Below are 18,620 nucleotides of genomic sequence, written 5' to 3' on the forward strand. Positions count from 1 at the left end.
ATGGGATGGGGAGACAGGGCTGGTTCAGGGATATGGGGAGACAGGGCTGGTTCAGGGGTATGGGGAGACAGGGCTGGTTCAGGGGTATGGGGATGGAGAGACAGGGCTGGTTCAGGGGTATGGGTATGGGGAGACAGATTTTTCTTTAGGAAGCTGAGACATGATGCTCCACCGGCAAATCACTGCTAGCAAGTACCGTTCGCGCCTGGTTTGGGGGCAGGACCGAACCATTTCATGTAAATAATGTAATATTGAAAAAAATGTACCTAATGTTCTAATAATTGTTTAGGGCCCCTTTCAGTCACAGTTAGCTAGGCATACTAAAATGTCTTCCACGATTAGGGGTTATGTATCAATTTGAGTGTAGGCTCTAGCCTGCATTTGGTAAAAATGCTAGTGCCTCACGTCATTGACTAACCATGTGCACATAAATAATTCACCCAAGATAAACATGTGAATAGGCCTACATCCATTTATCTAAAACCAAACAGCTAAAAAATACAATGCCTGAAGAAAACCGTAACATTCATGAACCATTTGGATAGACCGTAAAAAAAATGGTGTCGAATTTAGCAGTTGCGAAAGTTCTTCGACGTGAAGAATGGTTGAGAACCGGAAACAGAAACGCACCGTTGGATGAGGGACTTGATTGCGCAAGACAGCATGAAGTCACATGATCACTCACCCAGTGATCATGTGACCAATCCATTTTTGTAGCAACCGCGGAGCAGCAACGTAAAACGACAGATGATTTGATTTATCTCGCTTCTATAACACGGATTAGCTGGTTTCTCTGAACTCCAGAGGAGGCGAGCCCCAATTATGAGGTATGTGTGCAAAATAAAACTGTATGAAAGCCTGGTCATTGGATTATGCAGTGCAGTTCTCTCAATGGTTATTTGACTAGGCTCGCTAATTCCTTCTTTTTTATATCGATTTTTTTTTTTTTTAAATACATGCGCAAACTAGCTAAATCAGACATTTGAACATTTGATAATGCAAACATGTGTGAGAATGAAATTGTGTTGAAACTAAACTATCAAATGTATCTGCTCTCCACTCACCCCTGACAGAATGTTGAAGGAGACGCTGTGTGTCCTTCTCCTGTGGGCTTCTCTGGAGGCAACACAGTCAAGGGGCTGCTCGAGTTTCTTCTGCCGGAAATCTCACCGTGTCAGCATGCTCTCCAGAGGAGCCGACCCTGGCAAGCCGCTCTTTCTCACCCCCTACCTGGAAAAGGGCAACATCGAAGAGGGTAGGTTGGTTTACTTTACTCAGAAACTATATTTTGTTCAACTGTTAGTGCTATCCCTAATGTTGTACAAGGCAGTTGTCAAGTTTTCAAAAAATAGACGAGATTGCGTTATGCATCATGTTATTTCCATCATCAACACAGATCAAATCAAATGTATTTCTATAGCCCTTCATACATCAGCTGATATCTCAAAGTGCTGTACAGAAACCCAGCCTAAAACCCCAAACAGCAAGCAATGCAGGTGGATCCCCATTAGCTGTTGCACATGCAGCAGCTACTCATCCTGGGGTCCACGCAACAAAACATGACATAAACGTGTGCAGAACAGTTGTTACGACGTTGTGATGTTAACGTCATGAATGTTACAGTATTACACAGAAGTCTGAGGGAGACTAATCGTAGTGTTCAGATGAAAGGAGGTTTGAGGCAGTTATTTGAAAGCGATGACCTGTTCTATCTTTCAGCACGGAAGCAGAGTCTGGTAGGTCCCCTGCCTGGTGCCAATGTGAAGAGTTATGCCGGCTACCTCACTGTCAACAAGAAATACAACAGCAACCTCTACTTCTGGTTCTTCCCTGCTCAGGTACACTACACTACAGTACCATGTGTCCCAAATGGCACCTTGTTCCCTTTGTAGTGCACTACTTGTGACCAGGGCCCCATAGAGAATAGGGTGCCACCCATATCAGCTGCAGTGTCCTCTGTAGTTTCACTCGTGACAAGAATCAATAGCATGTGTTTGTCTAGCAATCACCTTTTATCAGTTCCTGTAAAGGAATGTGTGAATCAGGGCACTGTTTTATTTGGATTGTACATTTCAACAGGTTTTGGTTTCAGAAAACTTAACAAAAGACTTATGGGCTTAGCCTCTATAAAGTAAGTACAAAACAAGTCCTTTCTGCTGCCTACATTACCAAGGTCCTAGTGATTAAACAGTGTTTCCTTCATAACTGTGTGTCAATGACTTAGCCACAAGGTGGCAGTGTTGTATTAGAAGGGTTTTGGGTGGAGGCCTCTCACTAAGATAGCTCCACTATCCACTGTTAGAGAACTACTAACTTGTATTTGTCTGTCTGTCTATTTGCAGGAGTGGCCTGAGACTGCTCCAGTCCTGCTGTGGCTGCAGGGGGGTCCTGGGGGCACGTCTATGTTTGGGCTGTTTGTAGAACATGGACCCTACTTTGTATTGAAGAACCTAACAGGTACCAACATCGCCATATGTCTCTGTACTGAGCCCTGTCTAGTGTATAATAACATGACTCTGTACTGACCCCTGTCTAGTGTATAGTAACGTGTCTCTGTACTGACCCCTGTCTAGTGTATAATAACATGACTCTGTACTGACCCCGGTCTAGTGTATAGTAACGTGTTTCTGTACTGACCCCTGTCTAGTGTATAATAACATGACTCTGTACTGACCCCTGTCTAGTATATAATAACATGACTCTGTACTGACCCCTGTCTAGTGTATAATAACATGACTCTGTACTGACCCCTGTCTAGTGTATAATAACATGACTCTGTACTGACCCCTGTCTAGTGTATAATAACATGACTCTGTACTGACCCCTGTCTAGTGTATAATAACATGACTCTGTACTGACCCCTGTCTAGTGTATAATAACATGACTCTACTGACCCCTGTCTAGTGTATAATAACATGACTCTACTGACCCCTGTCTAGTGTATAATTACATGACTCAACTGACCCCTGTCTAGTGTATAATTACATGACTCAACTGACCCCTGTCTAGTGTATAATTACATGACTCTGTACTGACCCCTGTCTAGTGTATAATTACATGACTGTACTGACCCCTGTCTAGTGTATAATAACATGACTCAACTGACCCCTGTCTAGTGTATAATTACATGACCCAACTGACCCCTGTCTAGTGTATAATTACACGACTCTGTACTGACCCCTGTCTAGTGTATAATAACATGACTCTGTACTGACCCCTGTCTAGTGTATAATAACATGACTCTGTACTGACCCCTGTCTAGTGTATAATAACATGACTCTGTACTGACCCCTGTCTAGTGTATAATAACATGACTCTGTACTGACCCCTGTCTAGTGTATAATAACATGACTCTGTACTGACCCCTGTCTAGTGTATAATAACATGACTCTGTACTGACCCCTGTCTAGTGTATAATAACATGACTCTGTACTGACCCCTGTCTAGTGTATAATAACATGACTCTGTACTGACCCCTGTCTAGTGTATAATAACATGACTCTGTACTGACCCCTGTCTAGTGTATAATAACATGACTCTGTACTGACCCCTGTCTAGTGTATAATAACATGACTCTGTACTGACCCCTGTCTAGTGTATAATAACATGACTCTGTACTGACCCCTGTCTAGTGTATAATAACATGACTCTGTACTGACCCCTGTCTAGTGTATAATAACATGACTCTGTACTGACCCCTGTCTAGTGTATAATAACATGACTCTGTACTGACCCCTGTCTAGTGTATAATAACATGACTCTACTGACCCCTGTCTAGTGTATAATAACATGACTCTACTGACCCCTGTCTAGTGTATAATTACATGACTCAACTGACCCCTGTCTAGTGTATAATTACATGACTCTGTACTGACCCCTGTCTAGTGTATAATTACATGACTGTACTGACCCCTGTCTAGTGTATAATAACATGACTCAACTGACCCCTGTCTAGTGTATAATTACATGACCCAACTGACCCCTGTCTAGTGTATAATTACACGACTCTGTACTGACCCCTGTCTAGTGTATAATAACATGACTCTGTACTGACCCCTGTCTAGTGTATAATAACATGACTCTGTACTGACCCCTGTCTAGTGTATAATAACATGACTCTGTACTGACCCCTGTCTAGTGTATAATAACATGACTCTGTACTGACCCCTGTCTAGTGTATAATAACATGACTCTGTACTGACCCCTGTCTAGTGTATAATAACATGACTCTGTACTGACCCCTGTCTAGTGTATAATAACATGACTCTGTACTGACCCCTGTCTAGTGTATAATAACATGACTCTGTACTGACCCCTGTCTAGTGTATAATAACATGACTCTGTACTGACCCCTGTCTAGTGTATAATAACATGACTCTGTACTGACCCCTGTCTAGTGTATAATAACATGACTCTGTACTGACCCCTGTCTAGTGTATAGTAACGTGTCTCTGTACTGACCCCTGTCTAGTGTATAGTAACGTGTCTCTGTACTGACCCCTGTCTAGTGTATAATAACGTGTCTCTGTACTGACCCCTGTCTAGTGTATAATAACGTGTCTCTGTACTGACCCCTGTCTAGTGTATAATAACGTGTCTCTGTACTGACCCCTGTCTAGTGTATAATAACATGACTCTGTACTGACCCCTGTCTAGTGTATAGTAACGTGTCTCTGTACTGACCCCTGTCTGTCATTTCTATCAGAAAGCCACCTGTATGTTCCTACTGTAGTGATGGGGCCTTCATCTCTCTCCATGTAGCTCTGTTCCTACTGTAGTGGTGGGACCTTCATCTCTCTCCATGTAGCTCTGTTCCTACTGTAGTGATGGGGCCTTCATCTCTCTCCATGTAGCTCTGTTCCTACTGTAGTGGTGGGACCTTCATCTCTCTCCATGTATTGTTGTTTCACCTGTTTACAGTGGGCTACAGAGACTATCCCTGGACATCCAGATACTCTGTTCTGTACATCGACAATCCAGTACGTATGGCTTCTACTTCCTTCGTGTGAATGTATGAACACTGTTTGTTTGCATCCAAATGGCACCCTATTCCCTTTTATAGTGCTCTACTTTTGACCAGGTCCTCTTGTCAAAAGAAGTGTACTAAATAGGGAATAGGGTGCCATTTAGGACATCATGTATCAGACAGGTTTGATTTGGTTTCTATGCTGCTTTAATAGTTTTCTCATCAAAATGTGTGTAATGTTACTTAACAGCATGTACAGTATGGGATTGTAATGTTACTTAACAGCATGTACAGTATGGGATTGTAATGTTACTTAACAGCATGTACAGTATGGGATTGTAATGTTACTTAACAGCATGTGCAGTATGGGATTGTAATGTTACTTAACAGCATGTGCAGTATGGGATTGTAATGTTACTTAACAGCATGTACAGTATGGGATTGTAATGTTACTTAACAGCATGTACAGTATGGGATTGTAATGTTACTTAACAGCATGTGCAGTATGGGATTGTAATGTTACTTAACAGCATGTGCAGTATGGGATTGTAATGTTACTTAACAGCATGTGCAGTATGGGATTGTAATGTTACTTAACAGCATGTGCAGTATGGGATTGTAATGTTACTTAACAGCATGTGCAGTATGGGATTGTAATGTTACTTAACAGCATGTGCAGTATGGGATTGTAATGTTACCTAACGGCATGTGCAGTATGGGATTGTAATGTTACTTAACAGCATGTGCAGTATGGGATTGTAATGTTACCTAACAGCATGTGCAGTATGGGATTGTAATGTTACTTAACAGCATGTGCAGTATGGGATTGTAATGTTACCTAACGGCATGTGCAGTATGGGATTGTAATGTTACTTAACAGCATGTACAGTATGGGATTGTAATGTTACCTAATAGCATGTGCAGTATGGGATTGTAATGTTACCTAACAGCATGTGCAGTATGGGATTGTAATGTTACCTAATAGCATGTGCAGTATGGGATTGTAATGTTACCTAACAGCATGTACAGTATGGGATTGTAATGTTACCTAACGGCATGTGCAGTATGGGATTGTAATGTTACCTAACAGCATGTGCAGTATGTGATTATAATGTTACCTAACAGCATGTGCAGTATGGGATTGTAATGTTACCTAATAGCATGTGCAGTATGGGATTGTAATGTTACCTAACAGCATGTACAGTATGTCATTGTAATGTTACCTAACAGCATGTGCAGTATGGGATTGTAATGTTACCTAATAGCATGTGCAGTATGGGATTGTAATGTTACCTAACAGCATGTACAGTATGGGATTGTAATGTTACCTAACAACATGTACAGTATGTCATTGTAATGTTACCTAACAACATGTACAGTATGTCATTGTAATGTTACCTAACAGCACGTACAGTATGTGATTGTAATGTCAGGTGTGTGTTTTCTTGTCCAGGTAGGAACAGGGTTCAGTTTCACTGATGATGACCGAGGCTTTGCTCAGAACCAGGATGATGTAGGCAGAGATCTGTACAGGTAAGTCTGGTCACTGAGGTTCTGGGTGCATTAGGCTGTATTTACAGACAGCTCAATTCTGATCTTTTATTTACCAATTGGTCTTTTGACCAATCAGAATTGAGCTGCCTGTGTAAACGCAGCCTTACACGATGCACAGATTATAATACCATTCTATCATATTGATGTGGTTCCTAAGATGGAAAACACTTCTCTAGGCATTGTAAAGATCTGATGGTGGCCTTTCTGAGTGGTGCAGCGGTCTAATGCACTGCAGGGCTTGAGGCCTCACTACAGATCTGGGTTCGATCCCGGGCTGTGTTGCAGCCGGGCCGTGACCGGGAGACCCATGAGGCGACGCACAATTGGCCCAGCGTCGTCCGGGTTAGGGGAGGATTTGGCCGCCTGGGATGTCCTCTTCCCATCGCGCTCTAGCGACTCCTGTGGCGGGCCGAGCGCATGGTGCTAAGTTTGTCACGTCCCCCGAATACAACAGGGGACAGTGAAATGCTCATTTACAGGCTCTAACCAATAGTGCAAAAAAGGTGTTAGGTGAACAATAGATAAGTAAAGAAATAAAAAGACAGGCTATATACAGTAGCTATGCTATAAAAGTAGCAAGGCTACATACAGGCACCGGTTAGTCAGGCTGAGGTAGTATGTACATGTAGATATGGTTAAAGTGACCATGCATATATGATGAACAGCGAGTAACAGTAGCTTAAAATAGGGGGTGGTGGGTGGGACACAATGCAGATAGCCCGGTTAGCCAATGTGCGGGAGCACTGGTTGGTCGGCCCAATTGAGGTAGTATGTACATGAATGTATATAGTTAAAGTGACTATGCATATATGACAAACAGAGGAGCAGCAGCGTAAAAAGAGCAGTTGGGGGGGGGGGGGGGGGGGGAACACAATGCAAATAGTCCGGGTAGCCATGTGATTACCTGTTCAAGAGTCTTATGGCTTGGGGGTAAAAACTGTTGAGAAGCCTTTTTGTCCTAGACTTGGCACTCCGGTACCGCTTGCAATGCGGTAGTAGACAGTCTATGACTGGGGTGGCTGGGGTCTTTGACCATTTTTAGGGCCTTCCTCTGACACCGCCTGGTGTAGAGGTCCTGGATGGCAGGCAGCTTAGCTCCAGTGATGTACTGGGCCGTATGCACTACCCTCTAGTGCCTTGCGGTTGGAGGCCGAGCAATTGCTGTACCAGGCAGTGATGCAACCAGTGAGGTTGCATCCAACTGATGTTGCAGCTGTAGAACCTTTTGAGGATCTCAGGACCCATGCCAAATCTTTTTAGTTTCCTGAGGGGGAATAGGCTTTGTCGTGCCCTCTTCACGACTGTCTTGGTGTGTTTGGACTATTCTAGTTTGTTGTTGATGTGGACGCCAAGGAACTTGAAGCTCTCAACCTGCTCCACTACAGCTCCGTCGATGAGAATGGGGCGTGCTCGGTCCTCCTTTTCCTGTAGTCCACAATCATCTTCTTAGTCTTGGTTACATTGAGGGATAGGTTGTTATTCTGGCACCACCCGGCCAGGTCTCTGACCTCCTCCCTATAGGCTGTCTCGTCGTTGTCGGTGATCAGGCCTACCACTGTTGTGTCGTCTGCAAACTTAATGATGGTGTTTGAGTCGTGCCTGGCCATGCAGTCGTGGGTGAACAGGGAGTACTGGAGGGGACTGAGCACGCACCCCTGTGGAGCTCCAGTGTTGAGGATCAGCGTGGCAGATGTGTTGCTACCTACCCTCACCACCTGGGGGTGGCCCGTCAGGAAGTCCAGGATTCAGTTGCAGAGGGAGGTGTTTAGTCCCAGGATCCTTAGCTTAGTGATGAGCTTTGAGGGTACTATGGTGTTGAACGCTGAGCTGTATCAATGAATAGCAAAAGGAAGACAGATTTGTACCTTGTCAGCTCGGGGGTTTGAACTTGCAACCTTCCGGTTACTAGTCCAACGCTCTAACCACTAGGCTACCCTGCCGCCCCATTGGTGCGGCTAGCTTCCGGATGTCCAATATACATCTAGAACCTTGGTTATGTCACATGGTATCATGGTCTCTGGTCAATGTACATCTAGGACCTTGGTTATTGCATCATGGTCTCTGGTCAATGTACATCTAGGACCTTGGTTATGTCACATGGCATCCATTGTTTTTCTCATCTTGTGTCTGTCCTCTAGCGCATTGACTCAGTTCTTCCAGATCTTCTCTGAGTATCAGTCCAATGACTTCTATGCTACAGGAGAGGTGAGTTTGGTTCTAGTCTCCACATCTGTGTTCCACATAACATTCCACAACTTCCCTACATCCTAGTTGGCAAATTCCCCAAATCTACAAAGACATCTGCTTTTTATTCCCTTTTATGATGCTGAACAAGGTCTTAAAATTGTTATTTTAGGGTCTCTGCTATAGCAACAAGAATAATCTTTCCACTTAAATGCATAATAACATCAAATTGAAATGACTTTCTTCAATCAGAACACAGACACTAAAGTTGATTGGAATTGTCCTCGATGTCCTCAGTCCTATGCAGGAAAGTATGTCCCAGCCATTGGTTACTACATCCATAAGCATAACCCCATTGCTAAGGTGAAGATCAACTTCAAGGGAGTTGCCATTGGAGACGGCCTCTGTGACCCAGAGCTGGTGGGTTGTGTTTTAATACACCGTGATTTCAACTTTACTCAGCATTGTTTGACACTTCTTGACTTAATATGAAATATATCAGTAATATAATTTAAGATATATTATTATATCTCCAGGATGAAAAAAAGGTTGTTTTTGTTCTTCATTTGCTCTTTCCCTTGGTCTCACCTGTTCTGTCTCTCTCTCTCTCTCTCCCCTTCTCTCTCAGATGCTGGGAGGGTATGGCGACTTCCTGTACCAGACAGGCCTGATAGACATGCTCCAGAAGCAGTATGTTGAGCAGCAGACAGCCAGTGGGGTGCAGCTCATCCAGCAGGAGAAATGGGTGGAGGCCTTCGAGGTAAGACCCTGACTGCATCTGCTAACACAATAAACTGTGTGTTTTTGTTGTCCACTCCACATATCTGAATGTCTGGCAGTCATTCTTTCAAGGCCTCCAACTTCCTGGTACGTTCTTCCACTGTCCTCTTGTCCTGCAGGTATTTGACAGCTTGCTGAATGGGGACATTCTGCCGTACCCCTCGTTCTTCCACTGTCCTCTTGTCCTGCAGGTATTTGACAGCTTGCTGAATGGGGACATTCTGCCGTACCCCTCGTTCTTCCACTGTCCTCTTGTCCTGCAGGTATTTGACAGCTTGCTGAATGGGGACATTCTGCCGTACCCCTCGTTCTTCCACTGTCCTGCAGGTATTTGACAGCTTGCTGAATGGGGACATTCTGCCGTACCCCTCGTTCTTCCACTGTCCTGCAGGTATTTGACAGCTTGCTGAATGGGGACATTCTGCCGTACCCCTCGTTCTTCCACTGTCCTCTTGTCCTGCAGGTATTTGACAGCTTGCTGAATGGGGACATTCTGCCGTACCCCTCGTTCTTCCACTGTCCTCTTGTCCTGCAGGTATTTGACAGCTTGCTGAATGGGGACATTCTGCCGTACCCCTCGTTCTTCCACTGTCCTCTTGTCCTGCAGGTATTTGACAGCTTGCTGAATGGGGACATTCTGCCATACCCCTCGTTCTTCCAGAACGCCACTGGCTGCACCAACTACTTCAATTACTTGCAGTGTCAGGTAGGTACACAGAGCGAGGCTTACACAGACACCCAGCTGATTGAATAAAGGTCAGGTAGGTACACAGAGCGAGGCTTACACAGACACCCAGCTGATTGAATAAAGGTCAGGTAGGTACACAGAGCGAGGCTTACACAGACACCCAGCTGATTGAATAAAGGTCAGGTAGGTACACAGAGCGAGGCTTACACAGACACCCAGCTGATTGAATAAGTGTCAGGTAGGTACACAGAGCGAGGCTTACACAGACACCCAGCTGATTGAATAAAGGTCCAGTTATATTACCCGGGGAAGATTTCCTGAATGAAATCTGTCTTCTTACAAGGCTTACACAGACACCCAGCTGATTGAATAAAGGTCCAGTTATATTACCCGGGGAAGATTTCCTGAATGAAATCTGTCTTCTTACAAGGCTTACACAGACACCCAGCTGATTGAATAAAGGTCAGGTAGGTACACAGAGCAAGGCTTACACAGACACCCAGCTGATTGAATAAAGGTCAGGTAGGTACACAGAGCGAGGCTTACACAGACACCCAGCTGATTGAATAAAGGTCAGGTAGGTACACAGAGCGAGGCTTACACAGACACCCAGCTGATTGAATAAAGGTCCAGTTATATTACCCAGGGAAGATTTCCTGAATGAAATCTGTCTTCTTACAAGGCTTACACAGACACCCAGCTGATTGAATAAAGGTCCAGTTATATTACCCGGGGAAGATTTCCTGAATGAAATCTGTCTTCTTACAAGGCTTACACAGACACCCAGCTGATTGAATAAAGGTCAGGTAGGTACACAGAGCAAGGCTTACACAGACACCCAGCTGATTGAATAAAGGTCAGGTAGGTACACAGAGCGAGGCTTACACAGACACCCAGCTGATTGAATAAAGGTCAGGTAGGTACACAGAGCGAGGCTTACACAGACACCCAGCTGATTGAATAAAGGTCCAGTTATATTACCCAGGGAAGATTTCCTGAATGAAATCTGTCTTCTTACAAGGCTTACACAGACACCCAGCTGATTGAATAAAGGTCCAGTTATATTACCCGGGGAAGATTTCCTGAATGAAATCTGTCTTCTTACAAGGCTTACACAGACACCCAGCTGATTGAATAAAGGTCAGGTAGGTACACAGAGCAAGGCTTACACAGACACCCAGCTGATTGAATAAAGGTCAGGTAGGTACACAGAGCGAGGCTTACACAGACACCCAGCTGATTGAATAAAGGTCAGGTAGGTACACAGAGCAAGGCTTACACAGACACCCAGCTGATTGAATAAAGGTCAGGTAGGTACACAGAGCGAGGCTTACACAGACACCCAGCTGATTGAATAAAGGTCAGGTAGGTACACAGAGCGAGGCTTACACAGACACCCAGCTGATTGAATAAAGGTCAGGTAGGTACACAGAGCAAGGCTTACACAGACACCCAGCTGATTGAATAAAGGTCAGGTAGGTACACAGAGCGAGGCTTACACAGACACCCAGCTGATTGAATAAAGGTCAGGTAGGTACACAGAGCAAGGCTTACACAGACACCCAGCTGATTGAATAAAGGTCAGGTAGGTACACAGAGCGAGGCTTACACAGACACCCAGCTGATTGAATAAAGGTCAGGTAGGTACACAGAGCAAGGCTTACACAGACACCCAGCTGATTGAATAAAGGTCAGGTAGGTACACAGAGCGAGGCTTACACAGACACCCAGCTGATTGAATAAAGGTCAGGTAGGTACACAGAGCGAGGCTTACACAGACACCCAGCTGATTGAATAAAGGTCAGGTAGGTACACAGAGCAAGGCTTACACAGACACCCAGCTGATTGAATAAAGGTCAGGTAGGTACACAGAGCGAGGCTTACACAGACACCCAGCTGATTGAATAAAGGTCAGGTAGGTACACAGAGCGAGGCTTACACAGACACCCAGCTGATTGAATAAAGGTCAGGTAGGTACACAGAGCGAGGCTTACACAGACACCCAGCTGATTGAATAAAGGTCAGGTAGGTACACAGAGCGAGGCTTACACAGACACCCAGCTGATTGAATAAAGGTCAGGTAGGTACACAGAGCGAGGCTTACACAGACACCCAGCTGATTGAATAAAGGTCAGGTAGGTACACAGAGCAAGGCTTACACAGACACCCAGCTGATTGAATAAAGGTCAGGTAGGTACACAGAGCGAGGCTTACACAGACACCCAGCTGATTGAATAAAGGTCAGGTAGGTACACAGAGCGAGGCTTACACAGACACCCAGCTGATTGAATAAAGGTCAGGTAGGTACACAGAGCGAGGCTTACACAGACACCCAGCTGATTGAATAAAGGTCAGGTAGGTACACAGAGCAAGGCTTACACAGACACCCAGCTGATTGAATAAAGGTCAGGTAGGTACACAGAGCGAGGCTTACACAGACACCCAGCTGATTGAATAAAGGTCAGGTAGGTACACAGAGCAAGGCTCACACAGACACCCAGCTGATTGAATAAAGGTCAGGTAGGTACACAGAGCGAGGCTTACACAGACACCCAGCTGATTGAATAAAGGTCAGGTAGGTACACAGAGCGAGGCTCACACAGACACCCAGCTGATTGAATAAAGGTCAGGTAGGTACACAGAGCGAGGCTTACACAGACACCCAGCTGATTGAATAAAGGTCAGGTAGGTACACAGAGCGAGGCTTACACAGACACCCAGCTGATTGAATAAAGGTCAGGTAGGTACACAGAGCGAGGCTTACACAGACACCCAGCTGATTGAATAAAGGTCAGGTAGGTACACAGAGCGAGGCTTACACAGACACCCAGCTGATTGAATAAAGGTCAGGTAGGTACACAGAGCAAGGCTTACACAGACACCCAGCTGATTGAATAAAGGTCAGGTAGGTACACAGAGCAAGGCTTACACAGACACCCAGCTGATTGAATAAAGGTCAGGTAGGTACACAGAGCGAGGCTTACACAGACACCCAGCTGATTGAATAAAGGTCAGGTAGGTACACAGAGCAAGGCTTACACAGACACCCAGCTGATTGAATAAAGGTCAGGTAGGTACACAGAGCGAGGCTTACACAGACACCCAGCTGATTGAATAAAGGTCAGGTAGGTACACAGAGCGAGGCTTACACAGACACCCAGCTGATTGAATAAAGGTCAGGTAGGTACACAGAGCAAGGCTTACACAGACACCCAGCTGATTGAATAAAGGTCAGGTAGGTACACAGAGCAAGGCTTACACAGACACCCAGCTGATTGAATAAAGGTCAGGTAGGTACACAGAGCAAGGCTTACACAGACACCCAGCTGATTGAATAAAGGTCAGGTAGGTACACAGAGCGAGGCTTACACAGACACCCAGCTGATTGAATAAAGGTCAGGTAGGTACACAGAGCAAGGCTTACACAGACACCCAGCTGATTGAATAAAGGTCAGGTAGGTACACAGAGCAAGGCTTACACAGACACCCAGCTGATTGAATAAAGGTCAGGTAGGTACACAGAGCAAGGCTTACACAGACACCCAGCTGATTGAATAAAGGTCAGGTAGGTACACAGAGCGAGGCTTACACAGACACCCAGCTGATTGAATAAAGGTCAGGTAGGTACACAGAGCGAGGCTTACACAGACACCCAGCTGATTGAATAAAGGTCAGGTAGGTACACAGAGCGAGGCTTACACAGACACCCAGCTGATTGAATAAAGGTCAGGTAGGTACACAGAGCGAGGCTTACACAGACACCCAGCTGATTGAATAAAGGTCAGGTAGGTACACAGAGCAAGGCTTACACAGACACCCAGCTGATTGAATAAAGGTCAGGTAGGTACACAGAGCGAGGCTTACACAGACACCCAGCTGATTGAATAAAGGTCAGGTAGGTACACAGAGCAAGGCTTACACAGACACCCAGCTGATTGAATAAAGGTCAGGTAGGTACACAGAGCGAGGCTTACACAGACACCCAGCTGATTGAATAAAGGTCAGGTAGGTACACAGAGCAAGGCTTACACAGACACCCAGCTGATTGAATAAAGGTCAGGTAGGTACACAGAGCGAGGCTTACACACAGATGCACGTTTTAATAATGTTATGTTATGGTTCTCTATGCTACAGGAGCCTGCGGATCAGGAGTATTTCTCCCAGTTTGTGACGCTGGCAGAGGTGCGGCGCTCCATCCACGTGGGGAACCTGACGTTCCACGACGGCTCGGAGGTGGAGAAACACCTGCTGCAGGACGTCATGAAGAGCATCAAACCCTGGCTCGCCACGCTCATGGACAACTACAGGGTGAGACTAGAGTTGATGCCCATCTAGCACTCAGACATGCTTCTATTAACAGCACAGATCTATAATATATGCCATTTAGCAGACGCTTTTATCCAGAGACACTGACGCGTGCGTCCATTTTATGTATGAGTGGCCCAGGGAATCTAACCCACAATCCTTGCTCTGCGAGCGGCGCGCTCTACCAACTGAGCCATGGTTTAACTTTGGTTTACAGTATCCGTCACGGGCTACGGCGTCCGTCACGGGCTAAGGCGTCCGTCACGGGCTGCGGCGTCCGTCACGAGCTGCGGCGTCCGTCACGAGCTCCTCTCCTCAGCTATTGCTTGGACCACTATACTGTAATCATTGAATAAATGCCTTACCTGTGTTTCTCTCTCTCTCTCTTCTGTACACACACCACAACACACACACACACAGGTGTTGATTTACAGTGGTCAGCTGGATGTGATTGTGGCGGCCCCCCTGACCGAGAGGTTCCTGCCCACGGTGAACTGGACCGGGGCTGATGAGTTCAACAAAGCCTCTCGCTTCCATTGGAAGATCCAGCCAGAGGACACAGAGGTGGCTGGATATGTTCGCCAAGTAGGGGAATTCTACCAGGTGAGTACTGCATGTCTGTGTCCAGGGGTCGGATTCACAAAACCTTCTTAAGAAGACATTTCTTCTTAGCTGCCATTTGTTTCCTTAACTATAGACTGAAGAAGAAAGTTAAGCAAAGTTGCTATTCCTCAAAAAGGTTAGAGGAAATTATCTTGCACTATTTCTTATGTTTCTCCTGAAGCAAAAAGTTAAGAAGAAATTAGATTCTTGAAAATAAAGTTCTTGCAAGTGTTCTTGAATTCTGAGATAGCTAAACCCTTGTCTTAATCTCAGGGCAGTGAGAGAAAATGAAAGCAATTGAACATGTTTAATTCACTCAAACTTCATCTGAAAGTTTCAGTATTTATTATTTTAAACCCAAGAACATGTTTTAGAAGAGTCATCTCAGTTGGAAATTTGCTAACATGATTGCCATTGCTAGCCAGATAGCTAGCTAAATCGGGTGCCTAGCAACAAACATCGTAAGAAGATACAGTTGAAGTCGGAAGTTTACATACACTGAGGTTGGAGTCATTAAAACTCTTTTTTTCAACCACTCCACAAATTTCTTGTCAACAAACTAGAGTTTTGGCAAGTTGGTTAGGACATCTACTTTGTGCATGACACAAGTAATTTTTCCAACAATTGTTTACAGACATTATTTCACTTATAATTCCCTGTATCACAATTCCAGTGGGTCAGAAGTTTACATACAAGTTGACTGTGCCTTTTAAACAGCTTGGAAAATTCCACAAAAGTATGTCATGGCTTTAGAAGCTTCTGGTAGGCTAATTGACATACAGTGCCTTGCGAAAGTATCCGGCCCCCTTGAACTTTGTGACCTTTTGCCACATTTCAGGCTTCAAACATAAAGATATAAAACTGTATTTTTTTGTGAAAAATCAACAACAAGTGGGACACAATCATGAAGTGGAACGACATTTATTGGGTATTTCAAACTTTTTTAACAAATCAAAAACTGAAAAATTGGGCGTGCAAAATTATTCCGCGCCTTTACTTTCAGTGCAGCAAACTCTCTCCAGAAGTTCAGTGAGGATCTCTGAATGATCCAATGTTGACCTAAATGACTAATGATGATAAATACAATCCACCTGTGTGTAATCAAGTCTCCGTTCATCTCTAGGCGTTCTGTCGCCTAGAGATGAACGTACTTTGGTGCGAAAAGTGCAAATCAATCCCAGAACAACAGTAAAGGACCTTGTGAAGATGCTGTAGGAAACAGGTACAAAAGTATCTATATCCACAGTATAACAAGTCCTATATCGACATAACCTGAAAGGCCACTCAACAAGGAAGAAGCCACTGCTCCAAAACCGCCATAAAGTAGCCAGACTACGGTTTGCAACTGCACATGGGGACAAAGATCGTACTTTTTGGAGAAATGTCCTCTGGTCTGATGAAACAAATATAGAACTGTTTGGCCATAATGACCATTGATATGTTTGGAGGAATAAGGGGAGGCTTCCAAGCTGAAGAACACCATCCCAACCGTGAAGTAAGGGGGTGGCAGCATCATGTTGTGGGGGTGCTTTGCTGCAGGAGGGACTGGTGCACTTCACAAAATAGATGTCATGAATCATGAGGGAGGAAAATTGTGTGGATATGTTGAAGCAACAGTCAGGAAGTTAAAGCTTGGTCGCAAATGATTCTTCCAAATGGACAATGACCCCAAGCATACTTCCAAAGTTGTTGTCAAAATGGCTTAAGGACAACAAAGTCAAGGTATTGGAATAGCCATCACAAAGCCCTGACCTCAATCCCATAGAAAATGTGTGGGCAGAACTGAAAAAGCGTGTGCGAGCAAGGAGGCTTACAAACCTGACTCAGTTACACCAGCTCTGTCAGGAGGAATGGGCCAAAATTCACCCAACTTATTGTGGGAAGCTTGTGGATGCAATGTTTGACCCAAGTTAAACAATTTAAAGGCAATGCTACCAAATACTAATTGAGTGTATGTAAACTTCTGACCCACTGGGAATGTGATGAAAGAAATAAAAGCTGAAAAAAGCTAAATCAGTCCCTCAACTATTATTGTGATATTTCACATTCTTGAAATACAGTTGTGATCCTAAGACAGGGAATCTTTACTAGGTTTAAATGTCAGGAATTGTGAAAAACTTAGTTTAAATGTATTTGGCTCAGGTGTATGTAAACTTCCGGCTTCAACTGTACATAAGATATTTGAGGAGTTTGAAAGAAAATAATTAAATCTTAAGGAATTCTTGAGGAATTGCATTTACCAAATATCTTGTGAACTTCTTATTTTTTTTCTTAAGTTATTGCGTAAGAAGTGTTTTGTGAATCTGGGCCCAGGACTTTACTGGGTATTCAGGGCATTTGGCCACCCTTTAAAATGGAAAATGTTAACATAGCATTACTAAACATAATGTGAGTAATTTAGCAGTAGATCTCATGCAGAACACCTTAGTCAGTGCATTCAACTAAGTTTAGTAGGGAAAAAAACAAGCACGTGACAATTATTGCAAGTAGAGTCTTATTGAAAATGGCTGTGCCAGGAAGATACGATCAACTTTATGGACACCAGGTGGGAACACAGTGCTGCTGATGGGGAAACTGGTTCACATGCTAAACCTGTCTGACTGTCTGTCTGTCTCCTTGTCATGCAGGTGATTGTACGAGGGGGAGGACACATACTACCATACGACCAACCACAGAGGTCCTTTGATATGATTGACAGATTCCTCTCAACACAGGGATTTATTTAAGTGGGCGGGACTGAGCAGGAACACAGTTGATCTGAGTTCTTCCACCTTTTGATTCAGAGTGTCTCCAGATTCCCAGTGTTTATTTCAAACACAATTACACAATTATACATGGTAGAGGTCTATCACCTAGAAAGGAATACATGTCATGGATATAGACGTCTGGACAGCTATGCTGCCTTCATCAGACTTTAATGACCTCCTAAATACTACTTTAACCCTCAGATTCTGACTGCACTCTGATGCACTGCCAATGAATCCTTATGTTTGATATTCTGTGGATCTGTCAAAATGATTCTTTTTTTGACTGTGGGGAATAATGATTTATGCTGCACATGATCAATGTATGATTTAAGATGAAGAGATGGCATGCAATGCAATTGTAATAAAAAAATTAATGAAACCAACATGGGTCCGTCAAACAAGTTCAATGGATGAACACCAGAGGGCGCTGGTGTTTGAAATACTGTAAATGCCCGGTGGTGTTGTCCCTTGTAAATGCAACAAAGTTACTGAATAGTTTCTCTTATACAACTTTGGTAAAAGTTCCATTATCCAACTTCAGATAATGACCAAGACCTTTTTATTCTACCTGTCAGATGATTCTGTCATACTCGACCATCCTGTTTAATCAAAAAAATAACAATTCAACTCTGAATAGGCTGCAATACCTGCCTCTGTTTAGGTAATAGTAGGTACTACTCCGAGAACCCAATAACCTCCACAGACAATCATGGCAGACTGTTTTAGAAAGTACTAACCAGTAACAGAGAAACAGGCTGGCATGATCATCTGGTGGTTTGGGCAGTGAGATGAC

The 18,620-nt window shown here is 44.3% G+C and overlaps 1 protein-coding gene across 1 annotated transcript; it reads left to right on the forward strand.

Annotated features, from left to right (window-relative positions):
* Window positions 1-684: 684 nt before the first annotated feature.
* On the forward strand, window positions 685-18,210 carry cpvl (carboxypeptidase vitellogenic like). The gene is made up of 13 exons (XM_031812084.1): window positions 685-827; window positions 1,074-1,255; window positions 1,720-1,838; window positions 2,343-2,457; window positions 4,921-4,979; window positions 6,420-6,499; window positions 8,659-8,725; window positions 9,002-9,124; window positions 9,333-9,464; window positions 10,092-10,190; window positions 14,307-14,480; window positions 14,898-15,080; window positions 17,708-18,210. Exons 1-13 carry the CDS (start codon window positions 823-825, stop codon window positions 17,804-17,806), a joined length of 1,437 nt encoding a protein of 478 aa, XP_031667944.1. The 5' UTR covers window positions 685-822; the 3' UTR covers window positions 17,807-18,210.
* Window positions 18,211-18,620: the final 410 nt, after the last annotated feature.

This window comes from Oncorhynchus kisutch, unplaced genomic scaffold (genome assembly GCF_002021735.2).
Source record: "Oncorhynchus kisutch isolate 150728-3 unplaced genomic scaffold, Okis_V2 Okis02a-Okis13b_hom, whole genome shotgun sequence".
Classification (NCBI taxonomy): Eukaryota; Metazoa; Chordata; class Actinopteri; order Salmoniformes; family Salmonidae; genus Oncorhynchus; species Oncorhynchus kisutch.

Bases quoted from the DNA above. Each gene is read 5' to 3' on its own strand.
- cpvl (XM_031812084.1), top strand. The intron at 1,256-1,719 runs GTAGGTTGGTTT...TCTATCTTTCAG, and splicing joins AAAGGGCAACATCGAAGAGG to CACGGAAGCAGAGTCTGGTA. The intron at 8,726-9,001 runs GTGAGTTTGGTT...CGATGTCCTCAG, and splicing joins ACTTCTATGCTACAGGAGAG to TCCTATGCAGGAAAGTATGT.